Genomic DNA, 12,197 nt, shown 5'->3' on the forward strand with positions numbered 1-12,197 from the left:
AAAATGTACCATCTATTTGACATATAAATGGATTGTAAGTACATTATAGTGGATGCATTGATGGGTTTTTCTAGAAAGATGATATGGCTTGGAGCTTACAAAACAAACAATGATCCAAAGATCATCACTGGCTACTTCATGGATGCTGTGATCAATGCCGAGGGACGCCCTGCCAGACTCAGACTTGATTTAGAAACAGAAAATGGACATATGGCTGAAGTACAGCCATATTTGCATTTTTCAGAGAACCAAGCTGAAACAGACAGTGTAACCTTTGGTCCAAGCACTGAAAACCAGCGAATTGAGCGATGGTGGCTGACCTTGCGAAGTAAGTGTCCAGTTTTGGATGGACCTATTTGACAAACTGAGAGAAGATGGCTACTTCTCGGGCAACTTCTTGGACAAGTCCTTGATCGAGTTTTGTTTTCTTCAAACGATACAGGTAATTGACGCATACTGTATACATACAGGTGATTGCCTAATACTATTTTTAAGAGCCACAAATTACCATGTGTAAGAAAGTCATTGCCTCTGTAGCCTTCTCTGCAGATGAATGTGTAATAAATGGCATGACATAATGATGGACAAAACTCTTTGATTTTTTGACCACATTTTGATAGCTGTGAAATAATATTGCAACATCCGTTGCACTGCAACAAATTACATTTGGCAGGTATTGCAGGAATAGGCACACCTATCTCTGTAACTCCTTGTGACTGAATAGTATTTGCCTCCTAGGAAGAACTTAATGAGGTTGTATTGACTTGGAACAACCACAGAGTCTGTCAAGGCTACAACTCACGATCACCTCATGGACACCCTCCATCCTGCATGCAGTCCCTCAGCTGGACGGAGGCAGAGATTGTTTGCACCCTGTGGACCTGGAGAAGGTTCAAGTCTGCCTCGAAGAGTGTGTTTAAGGATTTCCCATGTGATGAAGATGTGTTCCATGTCTGTGTGGACCAAATGTCAGTGTAATCTGAAATTAACAAATGATGTGTGAAACAGTGAACCTGTATATCAAACTCAGACATCTGATAAACAATGAACTAGATCTAGATCATTAACATTTCTGGTCCTGTGTCTCATTTCATGTTTCTAAAATGTTTTCTTTGGTTTCCTGTTTCATTCCAGGAGAGAAATGAAAACTTGACTGATAGAAATTGTCAAAAATACAGTTAAAGCATGTGATGGATGCAAATATAATTGTAGCTAATATATGTACACACAAAGTACATTGTTGTCCTTCCATTGATCATTTTTAAGAACTTCTATCTTTTGGTAAATAACAAGAGCACTTGAAAATAAAACAGTGCTGGCAATGTGCTTGCAATGTCAAATTAAAAGAATTGAAACAAGATTGGACTATTATGTTATGTGACTTGTACTTGTGATGAAGACAGCGCAGGCAGGGCATGTTGTGCTAAAGATTTTTGTGGACACAGAAAGTCTACGAAAAATTTAAAAAAAAATCAATTCTTTTTTTTCCTAATTTAATTTAATTTTGTCCTAATTTTTTTTTTGGTCCTAATTCTTATTTTTTGTTCCTGATTTTTGTGTATGTCAGAAATAGGCTTCCATAGAAATATAGTAAAAAAAATAAATAAATAAAGTTCAAAATAAAACATCAGTATGTACTCCATTTCTATGTCAAATAGAGGGTAACCTATGTAAAAAGTGTTGTTTCAGAATGTCATTTTTTTTCTCCAAAATGTTTTTTTTTTTGGTCCAAATTTTATTATATTTTTGTACCGGAAAAAGGCTTCCATAAAGTTTGCACAAAAGAAACCCAAAAAGTCTTTTTGTCTTAACGTTGACATTACATATAAAAGCAAGTCTCTAAAAAAAAAGTTGACGGAAAAAAAAAGTCTATAAAAAATAAAAAGTCGATTATTTTGTTTTTTTTTCTTGTTGATTTCTTGTTTTATCCTACCTAATGATACGAGTTCAAATCCCGGAAATTGAACTTATTTATATCTTTTTTTTCTTATTTTTTTCAGTACTAAAGAGTTCTTTTACGTGACACGTGTTTGCACAAAATAAGCTCCAAAGTCAATCAAGAGTAATTTTGACCAACTTTATTTCAAAGGAAGGGCAATTTTCTGACTTCCTGTTCCAATACATAAACAAGCGGCGTTTCACCTCGCGTGGATTCTGTCCCTGAAAAGACTCAATGTTTCGACCACAGACATCAATGTTTCGACCACAGACATCATACGAGAAGGTTTGACATTGAATGGCAGAATTAAAAAACACGGGCATTCAGGAGGACAGCTACGTGTCCTCTCGCTATTCTCAACGTCTGCTGTAACGACGACAACATTAGACGCTTTCGGCAGGAAGTCGCCAGTTAACATGGTCGCCTTTTAATCCGTAACATCGGATACCGCTGGTGCTGCTGCCAAACGCACACTCTGCTGTCATAGGAGCTGATAGAGCCAGCTGTTCGGTTTAAACTTTCAAAACAGCGACGCAATCCATATTTTTGTGAAGGCAACATTTTGACGAAATTGTGTTCATAAAATGTAACGAATAACGACACATATTGTAGATATGTAGTGAAGTAAATATATAGATAATAGCTGCAAAATGTAACAGAGTAAAAGGAAAAAGTATGCACTATTTTGTTTTACTTAAGTAAAGTACAGATACGTTAAAAAAAAAGTACAGTAACAAAGTAAAAATACTTTGTTACAGTCCACCACTGGAGTTCACAGAGGCTCTTTGTTCTAACGCATGCTCAAACTTGTTTTGATGCAACAGACACTGAGTCAAAGAAGTTTGTTTGATCTCTTTGGTGGAATTAGCAACACGATGATACATGCAGAACATACATGCAGATAATCATTATATCTATTTCAAATCCCAATTCAGCTATTTTCCATACTTTAGTGTCTGATGTTTAGAATAAAATCACTGACGTGCAACAGGCTTTACTTCTCTAGTCATCATAGTCAGCATCTGTCGGCAATAAGTGCTGTAGCAGCGCACTGTTTGAAGTGATACTTACCATCCCTCACTCCACCCCTCTTTTTTAATGTTTTCCTTATTTCTATACCAACTGCTTTTTAAAGCTCTTTATATAACCTTTATCTGCCTCACTATCAATCATTCTCCTGCTGTTCCATTATTTTCATCCTTCTCTATGTGGTTTCTGTAGTCGAGTTTCAGTAAACCTTAGTGCTATATCCTGTCATCACAGAATCATTTCGGGACTTCTCAAAAAGTACTGCGTTGGGAAAGAAGGTGAAGTGTCACTCGTTTCATCATTAGTAAGTTGAACAGTCAAAGCTAAATTAATGTATTATGTTCCCAAATTTAAAATCATATCTTAATGGAATGGGTCTCTTTTATTTTCTATTATGACTATACCTTTATGACATCTTTAATTATTTGTCCTTTATTGATGACTTCTAGTCGAGAGGATAATGTGTCACTTAACTCCATAACGATGAGGTGTATTCTGTGTTTGTCAAAGTTTATTATTATTATTATATTATTTCGGGATTCTTTTGCAATAAACCTTGCAGGCTGAAATGAAATAAAAGTATAACCCGAGGAAACTAAGAAAAGGAACTCAAACTACCCGCTCTACCCTCCAGCATACAGAAAATCAGCATAATATTTTTTTAATCCTCTGAAATCCCCTCATATTAAACATATTATTCTTCTGAAATCCTATTATTTGGTATCACTGACTGTAAAACTATTTATTGACACGTACACAAGATACATCTCGTGACACTTTTCTTTCCTAAATTCTTCCCTCCTTCCTCTTTTTTTCTGTTCCTGTTTCTTTGTCACTTTGAGTTATTTCATCCAACTTCATTCAAAATAAATGAAACAGAAGGGGAGAAATGAGAGATAGTCGCAAAACGAGAAAGTGCCAGAAAGATAATCTAAACTGAATGGTTGACCTTTGTATGTCAGTCTGGTCCGTTAGGTTTAATCCTGCTCTGTCTTTATATTCTGGATCTTCTCTCTCTAATATTCTCTCCAAATTACAACTACCTCTATGGTAATCCCACACTGCTGTGGCCTACATTACACCTCAGCCTGTTGGTGCATGGGTCTGTCCGATTGCATGTGATGGGACTAGACAAATATGGCAGTGTTGAAAGAGTCAATCAAAACAGATATCAGAAATGATCAAATCTAATCACTCAAAAAGGTGGTCAGACGTTCAAGAGTTCAGATATAAAGTGCACCTACGGATTACACAAAGTGAAAAGCATTATCCTACTTTTCATTTCATATCTTAATTATGTAATCAGTGTTATACTGCTCTCTAGTGGCTAAAATATGCGTAGCACAATGCTCTTATCTGCCCTAACCAAAGTGTATTTACTTGTGAGCATGTTTTATTTGAATAGAATTTGCAATAAAAAGATAATTACTTATTAAAATGTATATTTTTTTTCTTCCCTATCCTTTTATTCATCTCATGACCCCTCACAGGTTGCATTTATTTTTCGTATCTTTGTGTCTCCTTTTACAGTTTACTGTGAAAAGGGAAAAATAAGGAATTTCAGGCCACACAAAACCAATAACATTTATAGACTTACAGACTCTAAAATTATATAATATATTATCTAGTATCTTACTTTAAAGCCTTTTCATGAAAAAGGGACTGAATTGACTAAAACAACAAACCAGACCAATATTTTTGCCTGTACAAAATGCATTTAATTTAATAGTTTATAAGATGTACAGACAAGCAGATGTGATTTGAACATAGCGTTGAGTGAGGCTTTTCAATGCTGTGAAAAATATCTTCGACAACATTTAAATGTATTCAAAATGCAAATATTGGACTATGTTCCTCACATAAAATGCTGGGTAAATTATAATGTAGACCTAATAAAAGCGCTAGATAGAAAGTTAAGGGTCCAATGAGTTATGACAAATCATCCTGAAGAGGGACAACATTGTCACTAACTAACTTCATGGTTACCCTAACGTCCTAACCTAATCAGGTATTTCAATAAAAAATACAAATGTTGACGTCATGGTGGCACTAGAGGAAATGTTAGGTGATCACCAAAATCAATAACATTTATCGACTGGGTACCAATTGAGATGTTTTTTCTGGACCAACATGGACAAAGCAAGAGATCAACATTGCTGTTCCCAGAGTCAGCTCCTAGCATTAGCTAAACATACTTTACTATTACATATACTACTAATTCCTGTTTCACATGCTTTTTTTGTGGCCACAGCTTTGATGTGTTTGGTCAGACAGCGTCCATTGAATTAAGCCAACATGAAGACATATCTTACATGATTCCACTGAATCAAACATGAATGAACAGATAAAGCATCTGAGTTATGTTCCACTTTATCTTTTGATTCTTGTCTTGAATGCTCCATGTGAGTGTCTTTAAGGCCTTCAGAGGGTAAAATCAATGGCTAGGGTGGTTGACTGTCAGGTGATTGGCAGGGGGATTGTAAACCCTTTGGTGACCCTGGCGTTGCAGGGCTCACATCTTGACTGATCTTCCGTCCAATATGAGCTCGTAAACTTCTCCCTGGCACAATCAGTAACCCCCCTCCCTCCTCTACCAGACCGTCAAACACTGCTCCCAGACTCTGTCGTATTGTCACACAGAAATTGGGACAGCTGAAGGCATACAGAATGGGGTTCAACACGGGGTTCAAGAATGAAAAGGTTGTGGCCAAGGGCAGCCCCACCTCCACCAGGTGGAGATTTTTGAGCCAATACTGGGCTGTCACTTCAATCACGCAGAAAATGTGATAGGGTGCCCAGCACAGAACAAATGCTGCAATCACAAATGTCACCATCTTGGTGAAGCTCTGGGACAGCTGACTGTGATTGGTCTTATTAGGCGTAGTGGGGGACCAGGTAGTGGGTGTCAGGGATGAAGATGGTTCTGAGGCTCGAGACTTGAGAAAGATATTAGTCTTTGTTGAGATTTTAGGGGTATTTGTAGTTCCTGATGCTCCATGTTTGTTGGATGCAATCAGTGCATCAGTGAGTATGCTGGCACTCTGCTTCCTCCTTCTGCTCCTGTTCCTCAAGCTGAGGGCAATTTGGATGTAGCTCCCTGCAATGACCACCAGGGGAAACAAGAACGCAAGCAGCAACTTGGAGATGGCTGTTGCTGCCTGCCTCACTTTGCAGTCTCTCTCCAGAGAAGATGTATACAAGGCAAAATTATGATAGCACAGTTTCCTCCCATCCTGTTTTTCAGTCACTGAGCGGAACAGAAAGTAAGGTAGTGTATTGATGACTGCCCACAGCCATCCCAATGCACACAGCTTCCATGCTCCTGCCACTGAGCGATGATTCTGGCTCCACACTGGCTTGGTTGCCAAAAGGCAGCGGTCCACTGAAATGGCTGCCAGCAGGAAGGCTGACACAAACATGTTCAAGAAGAAGATGGAAGCCTGTGTTTTGCAAAGTAGGCTGCCAAGCTCCCAGCTATGTGAGGACGAAAGGTAGAAGGTGAAGAGGGGCAGTGTCAGAGTTGCCAGGAAGTCAGACGTGGCCAGGTTGAGCACCCAGACAGAGGTCACTGTGCGACGCCGCAGGCGGAAGCCCACCACCCATAGGATGAGGGCGTTCTCCAAAATTCCCAGGCAGGACACGAGACCGTGAATGCAAATCACCACCAAGTTGGCCTGTGTGTTGTTGTTGAGTCTGTGCGCCTTCATCATCTGTAGCAGGGGGCAGATTAGCTGTCCCCCTGAGGCATCTGAGGTGGGAGTCGTGTTTGACATTGGCGCTCTGAAAGCAAGAAAAGACAGAGACCAGAAGATTAGCGATCTGATTAAATTCCGTCAGGTTAGGCGGTTCTGGTCCACACATGCTTGTTCTTGTTTCAAACATAAACACATTACGTGCAGCTGCTTGGTTATGGTTATCTACAGTGAAAAAGATTTACCAGAACAGGTATGGTGTTCATGATGACGATGGTATGAACAATAGATGTGTGATTGCCTGTAGACAGCTGATGAATCAGCACTCCCTTTTTTCATATACAACAGTGACATAATGAAATGAGCACCGTATAATCATCTTGATTGTTAATCTAAATTGATAAATTGCAAAAAAAAATTACAGCGGAGGACAATTGTTAAATCCTTAAATTGATAATTGTAAAATATGTAATCAACAACATGACTGACATACAGAGGATGAATCTGGCAGTAATAAATAACAGCATTATTCTTGTGAGCAGAATGCTCACAAGAATAACACTGAAGAATAATGCTGTGATGCGACTCATATTTGGTGCAACACTCTTATTTAGTTAACTTTTAATTTGGTTTAATAACAATACCAAAAAAGTACCAGGACATTTCATGCATCATATATTTGCATACTGTGCTACAGCCTTTCAAGTTGCATGATACACAACATAATTGGGTTACACATACAGTTGAGAATGTATACAATACACTAAAAACACAATACTATACAGGTGTATCCTTTTTCCTTTCCTATTCCTAATTTTGCAGTAACCAATTTCAGAAAAAACATTTACGCAACAGTGTCCCTTTAATTCAAGTAACATGTCTAATCCTGTCCCTGTGGTCTCACTGTAAACCAGCTCTTGGGCAACGCTTGCTTGGACTTAAGAGTCTTCTAAATGATGATACTACGTATATAATATATTTATATATATTAATCTTTATTTGTGTTTTCATATTACATTACATATACATACATGAAATGGGTATAACCCATCCTTAGCAGGAGCAGTGGGCTACTAAAAGTGCCCGGGGAGCAACAAGGAGTTCAATGTCTTGCTCAAAGACACTTCGACGTTCAAATTAGTCATTATTTGTACACACATTATAAAGCGTTAATATTGTATAACCTTGGATATTTAATCTTATTTCTGTTTTTAGGTTTGTTTTGTAACATCTGTCTCTCGGGACTACAGATGAAAAATAGCCTCTTGACTAACTCTGGCACATTTACAGAAAGGTTTGTATTAATGTGCACTGTCCCCCTATCAAATTAACCATTATTAAACATGGACTAATAAGTTAACTGAAAGTAATACAGGTAGTCAATCTTTATTGGTTATGGTGCTGTTTTTTAACCTCAATCTCAAGAACGAAAGACACGTAATGTAAATAAAATGAAATAAACCCTACTGCTATATTTAGATTTACTCTGCTCTCATCCAGTGTTCTCTTCAGGTTGTAAATGTTTCATTTCAGGTGAGATGGTTGTGTCAAAAGACTTTATAGTTTAGTAACTCCCTATGCGGTTAAATGATGAGGTACACTTTGGAGTAACAAGTTATTACTAAATACATTAGAATACAACAATTCAAGTGTTGTCATACTATTACATCAAGTCACGGTCCCATACTTACTCACATCCCCTCAGACTGATTGCGTAGATGAGGTTAACACACCCTCATGTCTGCACATGAATACAGACATGAGTTAATCTGTCCATGACACAATGCTGATGTGACGTGATTTAATTTCCATGAAAGAAAAATTGCTAAGTTGTCTATTTACACATTTCTTTTTACTTTTATAATTGTCTGACAAACCTCATTTTTGTATTCATGTTTTATTTTAGTATATCTAAACAAATAAAAATGTAAGTGACAAAAATATGTACACATTTGTAGCAGTGCGTTTTCATGTTTGATATTAAAATTGTCGTTCGCTCTACATCTCTACTTTGATGTTTGACTTATAACTCTTTTTAAGATGCTCTGCTGTTGCTTTTGGCATTTAATATTGATGATCAACTGACGTTTTTTTCTCGCGAAAACAAGCTAATATTTACTCAGGTGGACTAAATATTAATAATACTCAGAATACATCAAAATGAATCAACACCTCTGAAACCGTTTCAACAACAGATCGAAATAATATAATCTTAATAAAGTTGGGAATTATTGTGGGGCTCTTGTATTAGGCTATATTGACTTCCTGGTGGTAAACTGGCCATATAGTGTGTACATTCAAATCAAACAATTAAATGATATTGTAGTGTTGCAGAGCTGTGATAAAAGATAAATCACCAACCCTGCTACCAGTAAATAAGCACCACATATGAACAATATACACGTACAATATATGTTTAATTACTATGAATCTGAAATGTGAATTAAACGTAATAGAAGAAACATACCTACTGTGGGAGTATCAGAGCAGCTCGGGAAAAAGTAGGTCTGCAACACGTTAGGAGAAAGAGAATTAAATGTTTCACATCAAATTCCAGTTCTGTTCCTCTTCATCTTACAGACGGTCAGCTCTCCAGTTCTGTAACTTTCTACAACCCTCCTGTTATAAAAACACCAATTGAATCGCTGCCTTCTGTCTCCCCACACACAGACACACAGACATACAGACACACACACACACACAGACACACACACCTCCCCTTACTCCGCCCTTTAACCTGACAAGATATCTGATGAGTGAAGGAGAGTGTTAATATGGAAGCAATGACCTGACATTTTAATTCAGAGGGAAAACATACAAGAATTTGCATACAAGAATGAGACAGTAGTAACAGAACAAAATATGTGATATGTCATTGTCTAGACTTGTATGAACTAGTTTTCCTGACACTTCATATACTGCGCTGTAGTTTCCATGATGACACATTACGTCAACATACAAGTATGAATTAATCTTAGCAGAGCACTACTTTCGAATTTCATTGAATCCTCTATCCATACCAAAACCAATATTAAATAATGTAACCTCTTTAATATAAAAAAATGACTACTATCCAAAATCTACAAAATAATCTCTGCGTCCGTCTCCCAACGTCCCTCCCTTCAAAAAAATGCAAACAAGACCGACAGCTCATCCCCAGTGCCGACTTCTGGACCAAAATTTGCAAAAACATATTCATCTTGTTTCACAAACACAAACATGCAGCTCATTCAATAAATTATTTCAATATGGAAAGACTGTTTAAACAGTTTCTCTCACACACACACACACACACACACACACACACACACACACACAGTGACTATTTGGATGGATCATTGAGCAGTATTTCTATCTACAATTAAGTACATATATTAAAAATCAAAGAGGTTAGTTTTTAACAACTAAATTTAAAGAAGCAATTTACATTGTTGTAAACCATCATACACTTTTTTTGTATATTAGTTATATTTTTTATTGTTACATTTTGGCAGATTCTTCAAGTTTGTACTAAACGTGTGTCTTTGCTTCTGAGCTCTGCTTAACATGTTCAGTTCATAAAATAACTTGGCTGCTAGAAATTCTTATTCTCTGAAAAAAGGATGCCAAGACAAGGCTCTTAAAGCTCCTCAGCATACATTTTCACTATCAATTTCAACTATCTTAGTCTAACGTGTCATTTTAATACATTTTTTTTAGAAACATTTGATAATATCAACATCAAAAGTAAAAAAATAAAATCAAATGACTAAATGGTCCTTTTTTTCGTCGTGTATCATTGCAGCCAACTCTGTGCTAATCGTGAGTCCTCCCCAACACACAACACCCTCTTCAGCAGTTAAGGTTAACTAATTTTTATTACAAACTTAAACAAACAGTTCCCGCTGACACGTGCTCTCTGCTGCCGCTCAGCTCCTCGGCGTGCTCACCGGCCGAATCAGTCTGACTCTCGTGGGCTGGTGTTCCTCTCCCTCTGTCTCACCGGCCTCCAGAGAGTCAGCATGCTGCTGCTTCAAGGAATGAGGGCTAATTAGCAATAGGTTTCAGCTGTGCTAATTACCTCTGACACTTATCCCCTGAACCACTCCCACAGATCTGTCCCCTGCAGCTGAGCACAGACCAGGCCCACTACCACAATCATTTAACCAGCCTGATAACTGATATCTAATCCTTTTCTTCTTTTCTGTAGCTTGAACACAACTTCAGTGCTGGGTATTTCCCTTTTGACTCTGGTCCTATGCGAGCCCATAGTGGCCTTTGTCCCCATCAGGGTGGGTCGTCCACTCATGTCAGCATTACAGGAACTGCTATTGCAAAAAGTGACAGAGACATGTCGGGCGGTGGCAGATAACAAACATGCAGGAAGGCACAAACATAGTGACACACACAACAGACTTGCATTCAAGCTCATTTCAACACACGTGTTTAAAAATAGTACATTTTCAGTGTGCCCCTAAATATATATATATATATATATATATATATATATATATATATATATATATATATATATATATATATATATATATATATTAAAGAGAAAAACATCAGCTGGGAGTGAGAATAGTTGCTTCTGGGAGTCAGAGGGTGATTTTTCAGCCACAGTAATGATGTGGCTTTATGTCAATATTGGACTGTTGTTACACCACCTTCGAATGAATTGGCTGCAATTTGGTCAAACATTCATAGACTCCAGAAATCTTTTCTCCTTGTGTCACCATGAGCCTGGCCTCTTTGTTTGTAGTTGATAGCACAAATTGTGATGCACATTCGTACTCTCCCATTTACGTGTTCTCAGACAGAACTTTAGTATTGACGTTTCTGTGGAACTCCTCAGGTGTATGACATTATTGTAAAAGCACCAGAGTGTAAGATCTATTGGGATCTATTGGCAGACATAGAATATAATATTAATGTGTAGGTTCTCTTTAATTTATAATGATCTGAAAACAAGACTAGTTTTTCTGTGACCATAGAATGAACCGTTTATGTCTACAGATCAAATCAGAGCAGGTCCTTTTTGCAGATGCACCGCAATGTTTCTCTCTGCCCAGGACAGACAACCCAAACACAGGCTTAAAATAATGTCTTGTCTTTTGCAATTTTGTGTTGGCCGGAGTGGTTCTCCTGCTTATTGGCACATGAGAGACGTTTTAATTTGTTGCATCTGTAATGTTCTGCTTTTGTCTACTTGTCCCTTCCTAGATTTTCTATTTAAGTCACTTTTTGGCACGTTTCCCCCCATGTCTGCTTCTTTCAAACATATGTTTTCTTTCTCCGCTATGACGCTTTCCATCCTCTGTGCACTTCAGACTTTTGGATCTGGGAAGATACGAGGAGAGGTTCAGCTTGCAGCATAGGCTCTATGAAAAATATTTTTTAAGGCAGACCGCTATCAGCGTCTTGCAGGAATGTTCCAAGGAACTACGCCTCTGGGTTTGCTGCAGTAAACCACCTGTTGCCCTGTCCAGATTTTTCTGGAATGACAATTGTTATGTGTCCTCTAATAAACATAGCTGGGATTGAGTGCTGAAATT

The 12,197-nt window shown here is 37.7% G+C and overlaps 1 protein-coding gene across 1 annotated transcript; it reads right to left on the reverse strand.

Annotated features, from left to right (window-relative positions):
* Positions 1 to 5,409: 5,409 nt before the first annotated feature.
* Positions 5,410 to 6,741, reverse strand: LOC137793254 (prostaglandin D2 receptor 2). The gene has a single exon (XM_068589289.1). It carries the CDS (start codon positions 6,739 to 6,741, stop codon positions 5,410 to 5,412), a length of 1,332 nt encoding a protein of 443 aa, XP_068445390.1.
* Positions 6,742 to 12,197: the final 5,456 nt, after the last annotated feature.

The sequence above is a fragment of the Clinocottus analis genome, unplaced genomic scaffold (genome assembly GCF_023055335.1).
Source record: "Clinocottus analis isolate CAN_PGR_092001 unplaced genomic scaffold, fCliAna1.0.p SCAF_22, whole genome shotgun sequence".
Taxonomy (NCBI): Eukaryota; Metazoa; Chordata; class Actinopteri; order Perciformes; family Cottidae; genus Clinocottus; species Clinocottus analis.

Coding starts and splice junctions, on each gene's coding strand:
- LOC137793254 (XM_068589289.1), bottom strand. CDS start 6,741: ATGTCAAACACGACTCCCACCTCAGATGCCTCAGGGGGACAGCTAATC.